Below are 24,998 nucleotides of genomic sequence, written 5' to 3' on the forward strand. Positions count from 1 at the left end.
CAGAGCCTGAAGTATGAAATATGGAAATAGTCTAATGTGTTACACATCTTAAATACCATCTAATAATTTCTCTCTATCCATTATGATTTCTGGAAAAAAATGAATAAAAATCTTCTTTCAAGGTCATTAATGATTCTGCATAAGTTAATTAATCTGTAGATCTCATTGTTGTTGTCATTTTAAAACTATTGTATCTCGTATAATTTAAAAAAAAAAAACAAACTTAGAAATTTACAAAAAAAAACATTTCCAGTGCAATTACTCCAAAATGAACTGTAACTATTTTCACTAAAACTACTGACGAGATAGAAATTGACCTTCTGATAATTTTTAATGAAGTAAAAACAAGAATGTGTCCAAAGTACACGGATGCTTCACTTGCAATATCATTTTCCATGTTCAATGGACCATGAAATTGGGTAAAAAATCTAATTTAATTTGGCATTAAAATTCGAAAGATCGTACCATAGGAAACATGCGTACTAAGTTTCAAGTTGAATGGACTTCAACAAAAACTTTAACCTGAAACTCACTTTCATTTTCTAGGTTCAGTGGACCGTGAAATTGGTGTCAAAGTCTTGTCTGGCTTAGAAACTAGAAAGATCATATCATAAGGAACATGTGTACTAAGTTTCAAGTTGATTGGACTTCAGCTTTATCAAAAACTACCTTGACCAAAAACTTTAACCTGAAGCGGGACAGACGGACAAACGAGCGACAGTCGCATACCCACCAACTGTCAATATTTGTAAGAGCAATTTTGTCCACTATTTTAAAGAAAACAATTAATTTAACAATGGCTATGAGCTTGTTAAAGCACAAAGAAGCCAAAAAAAACACATTAGAATATATTTGAAGGCCCCCTTGAAGGTTTTGTAGGACTGTAAGAACCATCTTTCAGGTAAAACCCCCATGGGCATTTTGAAAAGTTGGCAGGTATGCAGACGCACAGACCAGAAAACATAATGCCCCTCTACTAACGTAGGTGGGGCATACAAACTGCCTCTCCAAATCCTCTATTTTAAGAAACATTTTGTTAATGGATCAAATCCACAGATAAAATTTAAATAAAATTGAGAATGGAAATTGGGAATGTGTCAAAGAGACAACAACCCGACTAAACAGCAGAAAACAGCAAAACTAGATACCCTTATCCAGAACTCTCTATTGAACATTGGTAATATCTTGGCCAGTAGAAGATTTTGTTTTAAAGTTATTAATGAAGGACAATGGTGTGAACAAAAAGAAATACTTATAAGGTGATTTCACTGATATGTGGCCATGTTTGTCAAGGCTTCATCATACTGAAAATATATCCACAACTTCATATGGTTTTAAATTAAAATTTTTGAGGAAAACTATAATTTTAACATTACAATTACATGGAATAACAACACCAGTGATGTTACATAATCCAATTCATATCTCTAAAAAATGATTCCCCCCTCATAAAAAAGAAAAAAGAAAATACATTTTACCTTTAAATATATATTGAATCATTAAAAACAGAATTTCTGATCACAAAAATTGCAACATCAAAAATATTTATGATTTTTCAACAGTAAATTTTAACCTCATGTATTACAATGGTATAATATAATATTCATTTCAGTATATAGAATGAATTTCAACCTGCAAATTAATTTTTGGATAAATCATTTTACAATACTCATCTAAAATTTGCAAAAGATAAATATACATGAATTGATGTACAAATAAATACAAAACAACAGATTTACTGTTCATATATTTTAGGATTTCTTTGCAACAGACACCATCTGACTAATGTCTACCATTTTCTCTCTTGGTTTTCCAATATCTTCTCCTTGCTTAACTTCAAACTGGTCAATATTTTCCCAGTCTTTAAAACTTACTGTCTGAACACCTATCAAATAAAATATTGATATTTTTATTTATAACTAAAGATATATTTCTTAACAGTGTACCTACTCTTTAAATTGCAAAAAAAAAGAGTTTGTAAGTAAAAACACTGGAGTCTGTTTCACCAAAAAACTTACAACTAAGATTGATCTTAAGAATACTGAATCGTTCATGATTTACAATCAATCTTAGTCATTATTTTTTGTGAAACCTACTCCTAAATTTCATAATTGTATTTTCCTTAGAACAAAAGAAATGTGGGAATAATTTAAAATTGGACCTCAGCTCAGATATATTTTTTGTTTATCATAGTGGACAATATTTTTGATTTAACACTGTGGACATCTATAAAATATAGATTTAAATGATGCAAAATGACTTTGCAATACATGCATTGATGCATTAACATATATTATAGTCCACTTGTGAGATAGATGTGTGCGCAATTCCAGTTTCATCAAAATAACTGAAGGTGACTAAACTTATTCTGCCAGTCTTGCAATTTAAAATAATACTCACAGGCACTTGTCTCCAAAAAAATTTCCTATATACCTTAATATAGCACAAGGTACTTAAAGTCATAAGAAACCTCAAATCAAAAAAAATAATGCATATGTTTTTTATAACTCAATGGATAGTTTTCATTATAAAACTTATGTACATATACTTTTTTCTGAAGAAAATTCTTTAATTTATTCATATTTAGAAGAAGTTTACTTTATTTGAATTGCTTGCTTCCAGCAACCAATTCCCCCGACACATTTTCCGTATGCAAAGTGACCTCAGTGTAACCCATCTCGTAAAACTCCGGTGATCACAATACGCATGGATGTCCTTAAAATAAACTATTATCTGAATACACCTGTTAAACACATGCTCTCTTTCCATGCTTTTTTGTTTATTTTTTGTCGATTGTTGACAAACAGGTGACCATCGTTAAACTTCGGCTTCAAAACACGAACTTTAATTACCTGCCATATTTTCACAACAACACTGACCGATTGAAAAAAAAATTGACGATTATACGAAATTTACACGAAAAAAATGATAAATTCGTGCACAGAAGACTTAGTTTATGATGTGTGTATGCATTGGTTCAAGAATTGGAAGAACATAATTTTTCACCGGTCACTCGTTTCTTATGACTTTAACTAATTTTTTTGAAAAATGACACCAAGTCCCGAAATCTCGTGATTTTTTTATTTCTTGGTTGTCAAACCTACTTAAACTTAATATGCCGTAAATCTAAATTGATTTATCTACACAATGGTATATGACACGAATATCATTGTTGTCGGGATCATTAGTAGCAGGCTCAGAAGTCAGTCAACGGGATGTTGTTTTGCATTCGTCTCTAGCTTTGGCAACACCCAGCCCGCAGTGATTGAATTATCATAAAAATTATTAAAATAAAAACTGTCAGCTTCCCTCTGACTATGAGTTATTATCTTTATTGTAAATTCTTTACCGATTATGTGAAACAAACCCAAATAAGTTTGTTATGAAACACACGTGTACACAATGACACTAATGTAGAGTTATAAATTGACCAAAATTTCCCACATTTATTTTTAGCCAGATGATTGACCAATGAGAAACCAGTATATAATTACATGCGGACTGGGTGTTGCCAAAGCTTGAGATGAATGCAAAAAAACATCCTGTTGACTGATTTCTGAGGCCTGCTACTAATGATCCCGACAACAATGATAGTCGTGTCATATACCATTGTGTAGATAAATCAATTTAGATTTGCGGCATATTAAGTGTAAGTAGGTTTGACAACCGAGAAATAAAAAAATCACAGGATTTCGGGACTGGGTGTCATTTTTCAAATAATTTAGTTAAGTACCTTGTGTTATATTAAGGTATATAGGAATATTTTTTTTTGAGACAAGTGCCTGTGATAATACTGTAGTGTTTAAAGAGTGATAGCATTAGCTCACATGGCCTTTTGGACTAGAAATGGTTATAAAACCTTTTACTTTATTTTTGTCTTGAACCTTATCAATGATTATTATTTCTTTCAAAGAACTAAAGAAATTTAATACAAACCTTTACTATTTAGAATATTTAAAATGTCCCTTTTCCCAGGCTTTGTCAAGTCTAATATTCCATCATTAATGTCTTTCACCACAGTTTTCCCTGTTTCAAAGGCTTGGTTCATTGTAGTTAAGATGACACCAACAGGTCCTGTACTAACCCAACCTGTACAGTACATACCTAAAGCAAAATCAATGTCTTTTTAAAGCAAATCTAGATTCAGTACTTTTTATGATAGTACAGTCTAACACCTGTCTAATCCGACACTTGAGTATTCGTACATCCTACTTTAATCCACACATTTTCATTGTCCCAAAATATACTGATCTTTGAAAGAAGAGTTTTACAACACTCAGTTTACTCCAACATTTTTTTCTGGTCACCTAGTATGTCAAATAACACTGGTTACACTGTATAAACATTTTAATTGTGAAATGATACACGCTAATTAAATAAGGCAAAATTTACATTATATCTCCATAGGCACTTCTATTGTGTGCTATATTAAGTCACAGACACAGACAGGAAAACATAATGATCCTCTACTATTCTAAATCTGCTCAAAACTTCATAGTGCTTTCATTTAAAGAAAGTTTAGTTCTACATAGAAAATATTCTTAATTGAGTGTGCAAATTAAGCTCTTGCTGTTACGTCAGTAATATCTAGTTTCATAACAAACCTGGTTTCCCTTCTACTCTACTTTCCTTATTTGGTATGGTTCCAGATTTAGTATCAAATGGTATGTCAGGGTCAATCAATATACTCTTGTATCCTATACTTCTTAAAACCTATAAAAATAAGCTGGTTTTTTGGTATAAATGTTAGGTTTAAATATAAATAATAAATGAATAATTTCATAGCTCTCACCAAATCAGGTTTAGACTGCATTTTTTTAAAGCTGACTATCTTTACATTTTTGGTTTTGTTTAAAAATAGATTTCATTAAATTACAGCAGTGTGATAAAATTGAGAATGGAAATAGGGAATGTGTCAAAGAGACAACAACCCGACCAAATAAAAAAACAACAGCAGAAGGTCACCAACAGGTCTTCAATGTAGCGAGAAATTCCCGCACCCGGGGGCGTCCTTCAGCTGGCCCCTAAACAAATGATGTAGACTTCAGGCAAGTGCCTCTTTTTACAAAATCGGTATTATTTCATTTTAAGTCCTTATCATTTGTCAAAACTTAAAATTATGCTTTAGCAACACTTCAAATATCAAATATTCTTTTGAGCATCCTTTAACATGACATAATTTCTTTCACTGTTATTCACTGTTACAGAATCTAATATATTCTGGGTTATATTTTCAAAAGCTTACACCAAAATATTTGACTGGCTTACACAGTACCTAACAATGGGAATTTAACCAATGTAATGACATTTTCTGGCATAAAAATAAAGATTCCTACAAACATTCAGATTTTGAAAAGGCTCATTTGACAAAAGTACAATAAATACATTTCCATTTCTACTACAGACCTCAATAATAATCATGAAGTAAAACTTACAAGTCCACAAGACATATCTATAGTCTGGTCTGTCAATATGGCCGACTGTTTTACTAAGTCTTCTCCCTAAATGGAAGATACAATGTTTTATAATTTGGTATTTGTAATGTAACAATCATACAAATAAAATATATGTTTCTACAATATATTATCAATAATGCAAGTTATTTAAAAAAAAATACCTTGAGCTGTGTCCTATAGAAAACCTCCTTATGCAAGCGAATATATAAATCTTTGATCAATTTTGAAACATTGAAAAACAAAATAAAAGATGAATTTTGGTCTGTTTTGTAGGGTACTTATATAATAACTCAATTATCAGACATACCATATAGATTTAATCCATGAAAATTGGTGAAGAGATGTATTGATATCTACTTGTATAATGTCAATTTCTATCTGTCTCAACTCACCTTACTATTCAGCCAATTAAATTCCATAACTTAAGATCATATAAATTATCTTAAACAGTGAGTTTGCCAACAAAACATACCTGGAGTTTGTTTATCCCCAATTTCAGTCCTGTGACATCTTTATCACCAAATATTTCCAAAGGACTCATGCAGAACGATAAAGACCATGATTTCTGAGCTGTTTCCCATAACTTGAGATCTTTTTCTGTTGGTTCCATACATGTTTTGTACATTAATTCTGTAAGACGTCTCCTGGGTCGAGGTAAATCTACAAGATCACTCATATTTTAAAACAAGTTTTCAAGGTTTATAAATACAGTTTTAAATGTGAAAGACAAAATTTACACATTTAGAATTAGAGTGAACAATTGCCCAATATGCACTACCTTAATTTGTTTTAGTATACAAAAAAAATAATTTATATTTAAAATCAAAATTGAGAATGGAAATGGGGATTATGTCAGAGACAGCAACTCTACCACAGATCAGATAACAGCCAAAGTCCACTTATAGGTCTTCAACACTCGTCTTTTTGAACAGCATTGCAATTTTAAAGATGAAGAGACTATATAAAAATTACATTTACCTTAACATCTTATGACAATGCACATCGTATATGTAATATAGTTATGGTGTACTGACATCAGACATGTTAGAATATATACAGAAATAATAATATCAAGCTATATGAGCATACAATAAACCATGCTAGAAGAATTGCAATGACAAGTTAGATTTGGAAAAGTTTTTTCTATTATCAAAGAAGCAAAACTCTGAAAACTAATTGTAAGGATTAATCAGTATATTTTAATGTTCAATGTACAACTGAAAACAGCATTATAGTCAAACATCATAAAAAATTACATGGTGATTTACAAGTGCAAGATTTTGGAAAATTAAGGGCCACATTACAGCTTTTCTATAAAAGCATGCAAAGCAAACATTTGACCAACCTGATTCTTATGTTTTTGGGATGTTTGTAAACAACAGGTAGGTAGTCTGTTTACTATATACTAGAATTTGATTGGAAAAATAAACATAAACTAATTTTAAGGTTAAGTTCCACATTGTATGTTAATTTTTATTGTCCATTCCAATCCCAGTATATATTAAACAGACTGAAACTCTGCCTATCTATTGTTTGTAAACATCCAAGCAAGAAGATCAAAGTTTTGTTTTGCATGCTTTTATAGAAAAGCTGTAAACTACTCCAAATGTGATGAATACTACATGTACAGAACAATGGTATTTGTCATGTATTAAGTAAGTGGTGGTACACATACCTGTTGGATGTGCAGTTGAATTCCTATGCAGGAAATGCATTTCTTAATCAACATCTACATTAATGTCACTTTTCAAAATCTAGATGACCCAACACAAAGATCATACCTTGTATTAGTTTATCTACTCCTAAAAAATCTGCCTGAGATAGCACTGGTTTACAATCTGGCAGTCTTATCATTTCCCGTAATTCTTTTATTGTAAAGGCTACTTGTAATGGACCACGCCGACCAATTACAGTAACTTCCTTAATCCTACTTTTTGATAAGGCATCTAGTGAATACTGAGATATATCTGTTTTCTGTAAAAACAGTAGTATCAAACATAAATTAAGAATTCTTGAGAGCTTGTCCCAAATGATCATTATTTGTTATGCTATCTAAAGGCACTTTACATCCTTAAATCCATCTTGCAATATAAAATAGTTTCATTTGATTTCTTAATTATCAACAGTTGTATAAACATCAAATATAAAATGAGTTATGATACTATGAAAAGTAATTTAACACATTTTCCTTTAAAAGTGCCTAATTAATATGTCTAGAATATGTCATTAACTATCCATTTTATTTGATCTGTTTGTATGTGTGCTTCTCCTTTTTTTTTTTTTTTTAGTATTTTAGAATTTGGGGAGTTGGGTACATGTATTTATCTGTTATTTTTTGTCTTTATTTCATGGTACTAACATAATTTGGTATCAATACCAACTCAACTCTATAAGAAATTGTATCCAATGAAAATAAATGTTAAATATTAATTGAAGAATTATCACATTTCCAAGATCATCCTTAACTTACCTTTAAAAGATCAATTGGCATTAGTAAGATTCTAGCTACATCTAATGCCACGTTTCCATGTCCAATAATTACTGCCTTCTCTACATCTAAATTTACTTGTAACTAAAATATGATAAGCGAATAATTGAGGTAACTTAAATCACTGTGCTAAAATCTAATGAACCAATACAAAATATAGTTTAATAATGCATAAAAATTGAGAATAGAAATGGGGAATGTGTCAAAGAGACAACAACATGGTCAAAGTGCAGACAACGACTGAAGGCCACTTGGCAAAAATAATACTGTGGATTTATTTATTGTGTGTCTTTGATTTCGTAGTTTTGATAACGTCCTGTATACAAGCTTCTAGAAAATTTGTAATTTGTTGAAAATTGAAATCTATGGTTCACCTGTATCAACGAATTCCCTAAAATTGGTGTCCAAAATGATAAAGAATCAACTGTAGTACAGTAGCATTTGTAAACCAACAGGAATAAAGGCTTTACCTATTAAAAAACACTAATTAAAAATTTTACAAGACTTTATTAGTAATCTAATCTTTAATTGAAATAATCTTTGGTGTAACATTGAATGAAAGTAGTACAAATGTAATATCATTTGATGCATTATATAGAGGAAAAATAAACCAACTGTGCAGCAATTTTTATAGACATAAAAAAAAACCAATGCATTCAAACAACTGAATTTATAACATGTGATTGAATGCACAATACACCATACATATATCACTACTGTGTTGCATATGACATATTTTGTATACAAAATAATAAAAAAATACTGGTTAACAGTCAACTTAACACTATATGTATATCAAATAAATAAATAAATATACGCTAAATAAATCTTACATCTATATCTTGAGGAAGACCATTGTACCAACCAACAAAGGATCTGGCTGAAATCACATTTTTTAAATTCTGTAAAACAAAAAATTATGCAATCTAATTAAAATTAAATCTCTCACTCGCTCATTTTTTAATGCTTGGTCGCTGCGTGGGAGCAACCAAGCATTAAAAAATGAGCGAGTGAGAGATTTAATTTAGATTAGACTGAAAATTATGCAAGTTTTAATAATATGCATGGGTAATTACAGTTATCATAATTACTGATCACAATTATTTCATCAACATTTGAATATTACATGAAGCCTTTTTTATACAGAGATATTCTTATTTAATTATTTCTACCTGTTATAGCAATAATCTGTAATTATTGCTCAATTTTGTGTAGTATACAAATTCATTGAAATAAATCAATAAAAAAAACAGTTTTGTCTCCTTAGATATTGTTTTGTTAATAAATTTTATTTGATAGCAATGCTTTGATCTACATATAAGAAAAGTCTTTGAAATTGATTCAAATGATCAATGTTGAATATGTGCAAAATAAGAACTACGTCATTTGATCTCTCGTAGAAAATTGACTCATTGACAATCATATAACATATTCCTGAATGGGCTTTTGCATTCAAATGTATGTGGGAGGGTATGCAATTTTTAAAATATCCCTACAGCCATTTTTAAAATAATTTGGCATTTAATGGTAATATGCATACTGAAAAAAGACCCATGACCCACATTCAATAAATAAACTTCCCTACCTACCCTCCCACATACATTTTATTGGAATAGCCTTTATAAACTCTTACCTCTCCTGGTACTCCTAAAAGTCTGTCATTATCTGCACCATATGACTGAGTTACAAAATTTAAAACATGTATAATAATGAGGATGGTAAAATTGGTCAACATTAAGATTTCAAACTTCCATAATAACTTTCTACGATTCTGAAATCTTTTTGTATTCTTTATTAAAAAAAAGTAGAAATGCTTGGCTAACTTTGCTTTCAAATAGCTTGTAAGCCTCTCCCAAAATAATGCCAATTATCATTTCTAATCATGCAATGTATAAATCTTAATGAGATCTCACAAAATATGTTTAACCCTGCCACATTTTGCACCTATTCCATGTCAAGAGTCTTTGGCGTTTATTAGTCTTCAATGTTATCTAATTTTAGTTCATTTATATGTTTTGAATTTTAGTGTGACATCCATTTTCACTGAACTAGTACACATTTTGCTAAAGGTCAGATCAGAGACATGCTTTCAGGTGATGGATTTTCTTGCTGTGTTGAAGACCCATTGGTGGCCTTTTGGCTGGTTTCTGTTTTTATGGTTAGTTTGTTGTCTCTTTCGCACATTTTTATATCAGGGAAATTGAGGGAACTATAACTTTTGATTATTATATGGAAAATTAAGACCTGTATAAAAATTATAAAAATATGAAAATGTTAAACAACAACTTAGCTCTCATGTTATTCATACACACCAGAACAACAGCACTGTATGCCTTCTGCAGATCTGCTATAGATATGTCCTTCCCTATGGTAACATTACCAATAAATGTACACCTGTCCTTGGAGGCTGTCTGTGTAAATGTGTTAATGACATTCTGTAAAAGAATAAGAAATAGTAAAGGGTTTGGTGCAACCTGTGTCTGCTGCTACCACTGGTATATCTGGAAAAAAGGATATTTTTGCAGACTTTAAGGGTATCTGATTTGCAAGAGTCTAATGTATATACAACAAGAATGTGTCCATAGTACACGGATGCCCCACTCACACTATCATTTTCCATGTTCAGTGGACCATCAAATTGGGGTCAAAACTTTAATTTGGAATTAAAATTAAAAAGATCATATGATGGGAAACATGTGTACTAAGTTTAAAGTTGATTGGACTTCAACTTCATCAAAAACTATCTTGACCAAAGACTTTAACCAAAACTTTAACCTGAACATCGCACTATCATTTTCTTTGTTCAGTGGACTGTGAAACTTGGGTTAAACTTTAATTTGGCATTAAAATTAGAAAGATCATATCATGAGGAACATGTGTACTAAGTTTCAAGTTGATTGGACTTTAACTTCATCAAAAACTACATTGAACAAAAACTTTAACCTGAAGCAGGACAGACTGATGGACAAACAGACGAACGAACAGACAGAGGCACAAACCAGAAATCATAATCGTAAGTGGGGCAAAAAATCAGACAAGTATTTTTTCTCATTTGCATATTAAAGACATACTAGAATGATGATTATATTTGATATATGATGAGTACAAAGTTGGAATAAATCTAAATAATATTCCTGTCAAGTAATGAATATAAAAAAGAAGATGTGATATGATTGCCAATGAGACAACTCTCCACAAGAGACCAAATGACACAGAAATTAACAACTTTAGATTACTGAATGGCCCTCAACAATGAGCACAGCCCATACCGCATATTCAGCTATAAAAGGCACTGAATTGACAAATGTATAACCATGATAACAATTCAAAACTTATGGCCTTATTGATGAAGTTCATCGATGAAGTTCATCAAAATATTTCAATCAAATTTTTGTGTCTGATGATAAATTCAAGTTATGTAATACTAACCTTGACCTCAGGGTGATCTGGAGCTACACCATATCTTACTAGTCCAAATGGTACAGGAAGCTTCTCATAGATATCTACAACAGCATTGGGATTCCCCTGTGAACACAAAGATGCAATACTGCTAAAATTGTTTGGTAAATAAGAAGTTGATTAGGGATAGATGTGACACATCAAGAAATATATAACAGGTTACTGGGTAGCTTCTCATGGATATCTTCACAAAATGTGACACATCAAGAAATATCATGCTTACAATTCAATAGGCAAAAAGATTGATAGCAAATGTCAGGAAGCTATGATTTGTAGTTGTAGCAACAATTTCATGGGAAGGCATTGGCAAACATTTGTATTTTGCAATAGTCACCCTCCAACTTTGCAAGGTTTTAGCAGCAATTATCTTTTTTTCTTTATAAATAATGTGACTAATCTTATGACATGTATTACCATTAGTCAAACTCTTATCAACAGCTGCACCAGGAGGGCAAAATCTTTTAAGAATTAATTAAGATGACACCAAGCAATTGAAATATAGGATATGATGCATGTTTTCTTATGCAAGTAGATTTATTCAAGCACTGACATACAACATAAAAATAAGGTGATGTGGTAAGATTGCCAATGATACAACTATCCCCCAAAGTTCAAATTAACTGGATGTAAGTAATTATAGGTAGCCCCGTAGCAGTACAATACACTTTTACTATAAAAAAAAATTAATATAATAAGTTGATATACCTTAAGAATTTGTTGAGCAGTATAAAACCCTGCTGGACCTGCCCCTACTATACAAACATTTGGTTGTCCAGTGGTCAGCTGACGTATATGTGACTGGACATAACTTCTCAGATGTTGTCTACAAAGTCTGGGTAAGATGAACAGCATGTCTTATGGTGTGGTCTGTAAAAAATAATTTAAAAGGTTGTAAATCATTTAAAAAGCATCTCCTGCTAATTTATAAACTGGAACAGTTCATATGAAAATTCAAAAGTATAAACACCAGATAAATTTAAACACCTACTTCTAACTACAATTAGATAATAAATGTCAAATGTTGTCCATATGCAGACAATAATTCATAGATTCTAAAAATGCTCAGAATTTCATGGTAATTGAATTCTCAGGAAAGACAACGAAAGACATGGTTGGATTTCAAAATATTTTGATGGACAGTTTTTCACAGTGAAAGATTGTCCTGGGACTATGAGGTGACAAATTTTATGAATTAAGACAAAATTAGTTCACAATGAGATAATGAACTGTACAGTATTTCCTCATGAAATTATTAGTGCCAGAGGATAATATTTTTTATAATATTGTGTCCAACAAACAGACAATATTTCTTAGGGGAGACATAATACTTGATATTATACTTTTATATATATATGTAGAGTTAAAACTTCTAGTTTGGTTTTAAAAAAGGCAATAATACTTAATAGACTTCTTATGATATTTTCACAATAAATACTTAGAAGAAATGGAAGATGAACTGATATATATATCAGAGAATTAATCATGCTATTCTTATTTGATGATATTTCAACTTTGAATTAATTTGCATTCAGTAATAACTGTATGTGCATGAGTACTCGGAGACTGATACTTTGTATCTTTTTTATTTCATTAGGTTTTTTTTGGTGATAATTGAGAATATCTAGTCAAAATTGAATATATGAATGCATGGTATGATTGTCAATTAGACAACTATCAATTGGAGATCACACAACACGACACGTCAGCAACTATAGACAAAATACATTGTAGGGTAGCAAGTTATACAGCTTCAAACAATTAGCCAAAACAAAAAATGTTTATATTCCTTTCCCTTAGTGTCTGTATTTAAATGAATAGTTAACTCATTGGGAAACTGTCATTCCCAAGTTCAAGAGCTAAGGACATGCAGGGGCGGATCCAGCCATTTTAAAAAGGGGGTCCCAACCCAGAGTAAAGGGGGGGGTTCCAACTATATGCTTCCATTCAAATGCATTGATCGGCCAAAAAAAAAGGGGGGTTCCAACTATATGCTTCCATTCAAATGCATTGATCGTCCAAAAAAAAGGGGGGTTCCAACCCCCGGAACCCCCCCCCCCCTGGATCAACCACTGACATGTGATGCATATATAATATAAATTAGCATCACTGGCAGTGCATCAAGTATTAAATGGCTCAAGAGAAGTGCCCAAGAGTCAATTGGTGAAAATATCTATTTGGAACAGTCAATATCCAAATATTTCAACAAAGTCTAATATAATCAAGGATTTGTATAGTAAGAAAGCTATGGATACAAATCCTTAGGATATAGTGTTAGATTATTTTCAAGAGAAGTGTAAAATTAGTTAGTAAATATTAATGCATACGTTCTCTCCTTTTGCTGAAGGTTGACAGTTGCTTAAACTGGAGGCTGAGGAGAAAAATGTTTGGAGCTGATAGTATTTAGTAGATGCTTCTAAGGGTCAATCACCTGTTAGGTCAACATAAAATAGTTCGAACTGATGTATGTTTTCCCTTAGTTTTATTTTCCTTTACTATGAATTAAAATAAACACAAAAATCTATTTCCTCATACAAATGTATGTCAATAAAATCTTCTTTTTTTTCTTTTCGGAAAGAAAAAGTAAATACCTTAGAACTATTTTTTCAAACTAGTATTCCACCGGAAGTAAAAAATCAACCCACACCGGCTTCGAAGGGTGAGAAAGAGAAAGCTACATTTTGGTAAAGAAAATCCGTTTATACTTAACGCTGAACCATTTTTCACATTTAAATTCATTTCAGGCTTGATTTTATATTTTGACAAGCTATTTTATCCTTCCTTTCCCGTCAGAAATTAGTTTTTTGTCTCATCAATCATTTGTCAATATTGATGAGTGTTGTCCACTTCCTGCTTTTGTTATTTTGCAAACTGGAAACTACTAGATACGATAACCGACTTTCGTTAACTTAAGGAGGTTTAGTTCATGATAGAGGATAGATTAACATTTGAGTTCAACAAGAGTTGAATAATCCATACGAGCTAGCTAAGTATAGCTCTATATATGGGAAGTACATACTTTTAAACAAAATTGGCATTTCTTAAAAAATCATATACATCATTACATGTAGCCCAAGATATTTGCTTTTAAGAACAAGAGTAAATAAGATGTGACACATTGGTATCCAAGCTTCACACAGGATTGACTGATTGTAAGCGTGACTGGTGAAACGAAACAAAATCGGGCGGGACAGGTGTAGTTATCATCGTGTGATGTTTTTTTAAACAGCCAACAAAACACACGACAGTCATATGTTTTGAAGAACTGGTGTCTGACAGGCAAAACAGATATCTGGTCTTCATTCAAATGATTTTAACCTTTCAGAATTATCCACAACTATTCTAGTGATGCATTTTTTTTACATTAAATAAAAATGGCTAAATAGGTCAGTTTATTAAATTTTTTCTAACGTCTTTAAAAAGCAACGTTGAATATGTTTTAAATTTGTCATGTTGTAGTGGTGGTGTTGTTCTTAATATAGAAACAAAAAAAACATGCCACAATGTATGCGTATGCAGTCGAAACCCACGAAATGTGGTTGATACAAAAACATATGACACGACGATACAATTGTTACAATCACCAGTGTTCCAGCTAGGTTTTCAAAAGGGCAGGGTGCCAATCCTGAAAAAGGGCATTTAACGTGCGATATGATAATATGAAAAGGGCATATTTTAATAAAAGATGTTAATCAAACATTTGTGTTTATTCGTTGAATCACAGGTTATACAAAAACAACATCATTAGCCCATATAGAACTCTATCTTTCTACTTTTAAGGCTGAAAAACTTGTCAAGCAGCTTGTCACACAAGTTTTTTTATCATTGCTTGGCACAGTTAAACTTTCACCTTTCTACCCCTGCTGTGCTTGATGGCAATACAGCACAAAACAGCTGTGCTCAGTAAATTCACAATTTTAGGATATAAAGCAACAGTGAAAAATAGTATCAAAAATAAAGAATACAGAAAAAGATGACCAAGGCACCCTACCAACACTGCTACTAAGACCCTCTCTAACTTTTCCCATAACTCAAAATAAATACCTAAACATATATATTCTTAAGCAAGAAGTATGGAGACATATTTTAGAATATGTAAATGGGTTACTCAATGCTAGGAAAAAAATCAGATTGAGTTATCTTTCTTTATTCGGGTGTGCTCCTGCTTTGGAGGATTATAAACAGTACGTAAATATGATCACAATATGGCGGCCGATTTTGTTATTTTCGTATCAAAAATTAAGGCAGTCAATGACAAATACGTCTGAATTTTCTGTTTATTTTACAGAAAACAAGTAAAACAATGTCTTCAACGAGTTTATTATGGTTTTCCAACTTTCTGTCATTACGTTTCCTCCATGAAACTACGGTGACCATCGCAAATTGTGCCCAAGTTGATGTACGTACATTTCTTCAAAGATAATTGCCGACTGACCGATTCTATTTGAACGAATTAATGTTAATTACTGTAAAAAGGGCACAGGGCGCCACTCAGAAAAGGGCGGGCGCGACGCGCCCTCTGAAAACGGCCTAGCTGGAACACTGATCACAATCAGAAGCTAGATAAACACCTTTTGGCTATTTGGAAATTTGTCATGCTTGAAAGATGTCTTACAACAATCGCTTTTCAATTGGAGCATCAGATATTTTCAAATACAGCTTAAAAAAAAATTCAGGAACTTTTTTGTGTTGTCCAGTATTATTGCGAACCCTATTGATCCTTTCCATAGATTCACCTGCAAGTTACCTGTCCATTTAAACTTTTGGCAGTTCTATTGTCCCATCTAACAAATACAACAGGTATTGTTCTCTGTATAGTTTATTTACTCAGACCTTTAAATTTCTGCAGGGGTTAAAAAATCCACTAGCCCGACGCCCGGGACTAGACATTTACGTCTCGGGCAACCAAAACTATTAACCCAGTATGCCCGACGGACTAGTATCAAAAAAATCTTGGCATGTCTAAAATAGAAAGTGGAAAATCCCTTCATCACTTTTCTGTCTTAGCCAATCAGATTCAATTGCGTCATCCGAGATTCCAAGAATTTGAACTAGTTTGTACAGGTTCTCACCTCATGCACAGTAACATGTTTTAAAAATAGAACTAATAACTCCTGGTGGCCCGGTATCATGTATTGATCGCAGTTATTGTACTTTCAATATCGATTTCTCGTTATATGTTATAACGGGGATATTTTTCATTGGTTCTGTCGAGTTTTTCAATTAACGGTACCGGGGGTATAATGTATTGATAGGTATTGATCCGTCTAGACTCTTGTCGGACAACTGTTTAAGCAGGGAGCACGAAACTATGTCAATGCAACAAAATTATCCAAAATATATCAACATATTTTACTACGGCAAGAGCAGAAACTTCTTCAAGTTCAACACGAAAATCGGCAAATGAAGGGGATTCTTATGAGGCTGATACATCTAAAAAAAATAGAAAGTACGATCGGGACAAGCGAAAAAGAACGTTCATAGCGACATGGAATGAAAGATTCCCGTGGGCAAGGTCGGTTGTTGAGGATGAAAAGCCTGAGACTATGTATTTTATTTTATTAAATTATAGTGTACAAATGCCTTCAAAACATGACACACATTCCCAGGGTCTTATGCAGCAAACCCTGAGTGATTTGTAAGTGATACTTGGGCTAGCAGGTTGGTTTTGATGGGCTAGCAGTTCTTGAAACAGGGCTAGTATAATCCTCCTGCCAAAAAGTCCTGGGCTAGTTAGCTGTAACAAAATTTTTTAACCCCTGATTTCTTCTAGAAGAGAAATATATCACTCATTGATTTAATAATCTACCTTAGTAAAAAAATTATCTGCTAAATTGATAGAAATTGCATGTTTCACATAAAAAAAAATGCCTGTGATTTTGTGTTTATTCAACATTTATAATATTTTTTTCAATATGTTCAAAGTAAATAATAACTTAATCATAAACAGTTTGTTTTTAAAATAAAAAGTATTGTTCGTTTGAAAATTTGCATTTTTTGGTTTTTGTTTAGTTATAGAATACTTTTAAGATATGTAAACATTAACATTTTTAGGTTTTTTTTATCAATTTTTTTTTGGAAATAGGAATAATGTTAATTTTTTTTAGGAATCAACTTTTATTAATGTTTGAATCAGTGTTTACATTCAACAGATTAAAAATATAATACATTCAAACTCATATACAGTTTTTTATAAATAGTACACATGTTATTTCCATCTAATTTAGCAGATAATTTTTTTACTCAGGTAGATTAATCAATGAGTGATAGATTTCTCTTAGAAGAAATTTAAAGGTCCTGGTGGACTTGTGGTTTTAAAACTGTGAAGACAGTGGTACCAGAGGGTGAATAAAATGCATAGTTAGCCATAAAAGGCCCTGAAATGAGAAATGTTAAACAATTCACATGAAAAAACTAGTGACCTAATTAATGTATAAAATATGAATACAAACAAACATGTAATGCAGCAACAAACCTCAACAACTGAATGACAGGCTTTCTGTTATACTGTATTCACCACTTATTTGGAAATAGTACTTGTTTCTGACCATAGTTTACATTAAGTATCTTGTATCTGCCTCACTTTTATATCAATGAACTTAAAAATGTAAATCAAACATGTACATGTATTGAAATATTTATTTTGTTGTTGCTACATATTGTTACTTCTCTTTTACCATGTTTATTATTTTCTTCCAGTTGAAGAATTAAAAATGGCAGAATCTGAGGCAAATCCCGCTCCAGAAGATGTACACGAGGAAGATACTAATGCACCTGGATATAAACCACCAGAGTTTGAACCCTTGGAAAACATCTTAAAGAAAGATCAGGAGGATGAGAGTCTCAATAAATATAAACAAGCCTTGTTAGGTGGTGGTGATGCTAAAGACCCATGTAGGTTTATGCATATTAAAATGTAAAGAAACTCAGAAAATGATGATTCAATAACTTATCACTAGCACTCCATTGATCTAAAGGAATTATTACTACTTGTATTTAAATTGTTATATCAATCATTTTTTTCTTTATTTTTGTTGTTGTAAAACATGAAGCATAATTTGAAATGATACACTTTTGTATTGAAATTGTTAAATTTTAATTTGATATAGATGTAGGTTGTTTAGGACAAAGATTTGTTATTACTAATCATACTCAGGGATTTGCCTCTTTTAGATTTTTGATACAGTAAAATAAATGATTGATTATTCTCAGTGACAGATTAGTAATAAATAGATAGACTGTGTACTGTATTCATAATTATTTGTCATGTTTGTGGGATGTCAAATGTTGTAGGTTACAAAAAACAGCAACTTAAATGTTCAACCAAGTACAAATTTTAAAAAGGCTGACAGTAGTTACATGAAAACTTTGAAAAACCTTGAAATTAAAAAATCACAAAAATCCAAAGTCTTTTGGTATGAGTTTGCCCGAACAGTCCAAGATATATGAATACTGCAAGTAATGTCATTATTAAATAGTTAAAATGTATATTAATCATTTATCGACAACAATTTTTTGTATTTCAGTCCCAAATGACCCACGTCGAGTTATAGTAACAGAGTTGGCATTAATTGTCCAAGATAGAGACGATGTAACATTAGATCTAACAGGTAATAATACTCTACAATGAGAAGTAATATGTGGGACAAATGTATGAAAAGGAAAGAATGATATGATTTAGGAGTAACATTACATACAAAAAGGTTGCTCCCCACAGCAGCTGACAAATCTTTTTATAATATGATCATGATGTTTTTGTTTTATTTTAGGATTATTTCATTAGATTGAGATTTTATTTATGTATGTATTCGATACTAAGAGATAAAATTAGTATGAAAAGTTAGTGTTTCTAACCCCTGCCTTATTAGTAACCAGTATCATAAATAAGGTGGTCCAAAACAAATGGTTCTCAGACTTTATTTGCAAAACAAACAGAGTGCCAGATTCTTACACAATGGAAACAGGTCAATTAAAAAATTACCAAAAAACAATATTTTGTTAAGTATACACTGCTATATGCATTCAGGTATTTGGCAACACTGCTTTTAACAACATTCATAAATCCTTTGAATGTGTTTCTCAAAATTTTATTTTTGCAGGTTAATGACTTTTGGCAGTTAGATCACTGGAAGTACATGAGAATATTTTCTTTCTAAACATTCATTTGCCTGTCTCTTGTGACCTCTCATTATTAAAAAAATAAAGTTGACTTTATGACATAAAAAATTCTCAATTTTATAATTTAGTTTGTAGATTATAAACAAAATTGTAACATCACTGTTTATATTCCTAAATGTAAAAATGATGAGACGCTACTTCGATACAATTGTAGAAACACATCTAAATTATTATCAATTTTGTATAAAAAGGAAATAGAATAAAAATGCAGCTTAAAGTTTAACTTGTTTAATTTAATGATTTCATGTATCAAGTTTTTGAAGGTCAGTCTACAAAGATTTTAATTGGTTTTAGTTTTGTTTTAATTGTCATTGTTGGATAATAGATTACTTAAAAATATTTGCCGTGACTTTTTACACAAGACTTTTAAATTAGATTCTTCCATAATAAAAGTAATAGACTTTAGGATGTTTATAGCTTGACATATGACATGAAAACATTTGTTGACCTCTACATGCATACAGTTAATTTTCAGCAGTTAAATTTGAAATGATGAGGAAATAAATATTAAGAGAAGTCAAGTAGAGCCTTTGTCATTTTTTATCAATGTTTGGTCTATATCCAGGATGTATGTAATAATATATTTCCTGCTTTCAAGTTTAATTTGTTAAACATTACAAAACATTTTGTATATGTTCTTGTTAAATAATAGGATTTAAAAAGCCCTAATACTACCAAAACGGTCAATACTGGATTACTGGTAACATTGTCCTGTTCATATAAACCACATGATTTTTATTGCTTTTTGGCCCGGTCCAATACTGAAAACCAGTCGGTATTGGAAATATTGGCCCTATATTCACATCATTGCCAGTTCATATTGGAAATATTGGCCCTATATTCACATCATTGCCAGTTCATATTGGAAATGTTGGCCCTATATTCACATCATTGCCAGTTCATATTGGAAATATTGGCCCTATATTCACATCATTGCCAGTCTGTAGGGAAAAAATTGGCCCTATATTCACATTTGATGTATGTAATACAGCATTCAGAACAAGTCTGTATTGAAAAAATTGGATTATTTAATAACACTATATTATTATTATTATTATTAATGTTTTTCAGGTGATTTAGCGAAATTAAAAGACCAAGTATTTGTAATTAAAGAAGGATCAGCATACAAGATGCGAGTCAAATTTTTTGTCCAGAAAAAAGAAATTGTTTCAGGTTTAAAATATGTCCAGAAAACATATCGAAAAGGCATCAAAGGTAAAGACTAAATTGTATATTTGTTTTACAGGTGATTTAACCAAATTAAAAGAACAGGTGTTCACAATAAAGGAAGCCGCCCCATATAAAATGAGGGTAAAGTTCTTTGTCCAGAAAGGAGAGCTTGTGTCTGGGTTAAAATATATCCAGAAAACATACAGAAAGGGTGTTAAAGGTATTTTGTGCATGCAAGTGGCGTAACCAGATTTTGTGAAACCCCTTTTTGTTACAATTTACTCTGGATATTAGCATATAATCCCTTTGAATATATTATCTTATTATTTAAAAGTAAAAGAATAAGTTTTGAAGTAAATTAAAATAAACATAAATATCATAGTTTTGACTATACATATATATTGGTTTGGCAATTAAAGCACAATATTGTATTTCATGAAAAAAAAGAATAGAAAATTAAATCACATAATGGAATGTGTATTTAAAAGAAATTTAGCTACAAGCTTGAAGTTATCTGTTGACATAGTTTTATATGACAGATTTAAAAAAAATAAAATATTAATACGAGAACTTCAAAATATTTGCAAGATTACTGCTATCATTTTACATTATTAAAACTTTTATGCATAATTTATATTTGACAAGTATACTTGATACTTATTGTCCAGAAATATATGTTTATAGATTTTGTGCAGCTTTTTTTTCTAATGTCCAGAGTAAAGGGTGGAATGCAATGAATTATATCCATTGGACCAATGTATGCACGCCATGGCATTGTCATGTTAAATGTTGTTACACTCCTGCTTGGTTGTGTATGAAAAAAAAGCTTTTTGGTATATTTTATTATATTATTTTTATTTTACTTTGAAAAATTCTTTTTCCTTCCTTCATTTTATTTTTTTGCCAGCATGATCAATGTTGTTTGTCATCATCATACTTTCATAAAATTTATTAGATGTAAATTATTGAGTGTGTCCTTTATAAGGACTTCTGCACATGGATGCATATTTTCATCATTATTTGCATAAGATATGTTGTTTAAAATTGTTTATTCATTATCATACAGTTAAAGCAAAACAAATCAATGGATTATTTTTTCTCATGAGAATAAAGAACTGCAAATTGTTGAAAAATGATTATTACTCTCACAATGAATTTTAGTGGTTTGCTGATGAAGTGATAGATCCTATAAGAACTTAATTTGAAGCTTTGCATTTTTGGATGTCTAAATGAATTTCTGTGATATAACTTTTATGATAATAGAAATTGATAATTTACACTAGTATTAGTAATAGTGATTATAGGAAATTTTAGAAGTGCCTCATATGTATGAATGTATATGCAATGTTTTATGACAATCAGTATGTTACACTTTTATCAATAAACTTCTTATTATAATACTATTCTTAAAGTTATACTAAATTTTAACTTGACCATATTTCAGTGGATACATCAAAATTCATGGTTGGAAGTTACCCACCAAAGGCAGAAGCTCATACCTGGTCTACACCTATAGAAGATGCACCCTCAGGAATGTTAGCAAGGGGAGACTACAAGGTCGAAAGTTTATTTACCGATGATGATAAAAATGAACATCTAAAATGGACATGGAAGTTTGAAATCAAGAAAGATTGGGCATAAAATAATCCACCTTTTTGTAACATGACAAATCAACTGGTCATTTTAACTCATAATATATAGCTTTTTACGATTTTGTATAATAATTTGTTTATAAACTCTAAAATTTATTGCCTGAATCAGTATAGTTATGTTTGGCAGTCTATATTGTCAAGTGCCTCAATACAGTTAGTCAGCATAGATATATGTACTCTATAGTCTCCATCTATTTAGTGTAAAAACTCAACTTCCAAGTCTCAAACTGTATAAATGGATAGTTATCTTTAAGTTTTGTATTGAATATAGGATTTAATAAATATGAAAGCAAACAGAATCTCTCTGAATGGAGTTGTGTGAAGGACAATACAGGTTTTTATGCTATAGCAAAATTTATATTTTTTTCTAAATATGATTTAGTTTCTACTTATTTTCATGTGCCAAATTGGGTATTTTTTATGTGGTTTCTGCTCAAATAAATGTCACCAAAGAATTTCAGTATTACATAAAAGTGGAAATTAACCAAGTAAAATAATATCACATGGTTTTTTAACACATTTATTTGGTAAAAGAATGAAATGAAGAAATATAAAGAGATCTCTTATTAATCTGATTTCATTGTTGAATGCTTGTCCACTTTTGTTTGGCTTTGTACACCCTTAGTTATTTCCAATAAAATGGTTAAAACAGTCCTTTTTAACCCATTCACTTATCTGTGGCAGGGACAAATTATTATATAATCTCAACTTTACAACTGCCAACCAATTTAACATTATAAAACTGGTACATGTATACTTATGTTATCTTCATCTTCATGCGATGCAAACTATCTTCATAACTGATATAAGTATAGTCCGACTATTTTGTTACTGAGTGTTCTCTAAGTTGCAGTATGTTTTATATATTGGCAGACAGGATAAGCCCCAGATTTGCTTTATGACACACTTTTTACTTCAAAATTTTGTGAACTAACATGTGAATTTGTACAAGGTATTTTGTTATGTAAAACTTTTAGTGCAATTTTTCACAAACAGAATTTTTGTAGAAAACCAATTATTTCTTTCAAGTTTTCATGTATTTTGTATTAAATTTTCCAGCATTTATCTATGTGCAATGTTGAGATTTTGGTGTAGAACTTTTGAGTGAGCTGCTTAAAACAGATTAGAAAAAGGCCATATTATCAATGTAACTGATTTTTTTATCGGTGCCAGTGTGAATCAATCGAAAAAAATCACAATTTATGTTGGTTTTTCTTTAAAACACCTTAGAATTGTAAAGATACATGTATAATACGTGTAATATAGATCTTAGTCCATTTAACAAATTATCATGATCAAATATTGTTAATTTAGTTCAATGACTTTACTAAATAATTTATAAGCATTGCTTTATTGACATAGAACAATTTACTAATTTTGACTTAATTAATAGAATGATTATTCATGCCAAGAATAAGCAATGAATAACAGTATGGAACAATGAGGATAAGATGCAATTTTTTGGTAAAGATCTGAAGAAATATATGTATGGTTAAAGTCCTATCTGTTTTAATGTTGTTGTTTTTTATGCTGGTGCTGATTCTATGCAATCATCATAAGTGCTGGACATTATGAAACATGCCAAATAAATCATGGTGTATCCATATTTCAGTGTTATTTTTTTTTTTATCTGTGATGAATGCTTACACCCAAGACCATAATTAGGTGTCAGGGGCGTAGCTAGAAAGAAACGATGTGCAAGTAACTACCGCCGAGCGGATCGAGGTGAACATTTTTTGGGACCCTTTTATGCAGAAAAATGTGGGTTTTTTTCGGTTTTCGGTCATAGGACGGTTATAAAGAGGCGCTATATGTAGTCAGGACTTATAAAAAAATTATGATTGTAAAACTTATTACTAAATCTTCTGAATAGAGTAATACTTAAACAAAACATTTTTGATACAGAATTTACTCAAAATCGTCAAAAATATTCTCTTCGGGTCTAGGCAGAAACAAACTGCTCTTGTCAATATTCACACTGAATGAATATGCAGTAACTGCATGTCGTTGTTCATTGTTCACGGATCGTACATTTGTTTTCAACATACGTAGTACACTGATAGATCTCTATGGTAGCACTCGCAAGATGTTATAAACCAGCGTATATGTTCGGCATATTGCGATCTCCCAATTAAATTCGTCACAATTACATGCCAGATCAGTTTCGTATGTCTCAGACAATGTTGAGATTTGTTCGTCTGCTATATTTCCTACAACACGATGAAGCAGATACAGCACAAAGAAGCTATTTTCTGATAATACTAGACGCGACTTCACTCTCCAATTCCCTTATCATATGGTCTATGAACGCAACACATAATGAGACTTTTCAATACTGTTTTGGCGTGTTTGTAGGGTGATTGGCTCCGGTAGTCTGTCAACCACATCGCCTCGGCATATTTTCAATTATATCGAAGGGACCTGATAATTCTAATGCCGATTGGTACATCTCATTCCAAACTGCTGAACCGTACACTGTAAAATGTGCTCCAAAACTACATGTCTTAGACTGAATATTACAAATTCAAATATTGTAAAAGATACAAGTTACTGTCCGATTTTGCCATCAATTCCAATAAAACTTTTATTTTGAAACCA

General features: G+C 31.2%; 2 protein-coding genes across 3 annotated transcripts; one reads left to right on the top strand and one right to left on the bottom strand.

Annotated features, from left to right (window-relative positions):
* Positions 1-1,602: 1,602 nt before the first annotated feature.
* Positions 1,603-13,866, bottom strand: LOC134725272 (NADPH:adrenodoxin oxidoreductase, mitochondrial-like). The gene is made up of 13 exons (XM_063588948.1): positions 13,728-13,866; positions 12,109-12,270; positions 11,374-11,469; positions 10,257-10,379; positions 9,578-9,622; positions 8,778-8,846; positions 7,927-8,028; positions 7,238-7,430; positions 5,929-6,116; positions 5,436-5,501; positions 4,605-4,713; positions 3,937-4,104; positions 1,603-1,885 (listed from the first exon to the last, which is right to left on the bottom strand). The coding sequence occupies exons 2-13, from the start codon at positions 12,253-12,255 to the stop codon at positions 1,752-1,754; spliced, it is 1,440 nt and encodes a 479-aa protein (XP_063445018.1). The 5' UTR covers positions 12,256-12,270; positions 13,728-13,866; the 3' UTR covers positions 1,603-1,751.
* A 122-nt stretch (positions 13,867-13,988) lies between these two features.
* Positions 13,989-24,006, top strand: LOC134725274 (rho GDP-dissociation inhibitor 1-like). 2 transcript variants are annotated; one of them, XM_063588950.1, is made up of 5 exons: positions 13,989-14,084; positions 18,100-18,294; positions 18,927-19,010; positions 20,650-20,793; positions 22,193-24,006. In XM_063588950.1, the coding sequence occupies exons 2-5, from the start codon at positions 18,114-18,116 to the stop codon at positions 22,387-22,389; spliced, it is 606 nt and encodes a 201-aa protein (XP_063445020.1). In that variant the 5' UTR covers positions 13,989-14,084; positions 18,100-18,113; the 3' UTR covers positions 22,390-24,006. The 2 variants fall into 2 exon arrangements, with proteins under 2 accessions (XP_063445020.1, XP_063445021.1); XM_063588951.1 differs by lacking the exon at positions 20,650-20,793 and adding an exon at positions 20,825-20,968.
* The last annotated feature ends 992 nt before the right edge of the window (positions 24,007-24,998 follow it).

The sequence above is a fragment of the Mytilus trossulus genome, chromosome 7 (genome assembly GCF_036588685.1).
Source record: "Mytilus trossulus isolate FHL-02 chromosome 7, PNRI_Mtr1.1.1.hap1, whole genome shotgun sequence".
NCBI lineage: Eukaryota > Metazoa > Mollusca > Bivalvia > Mytilida > Mytilidae > Mytilus > Mytilus trossulus.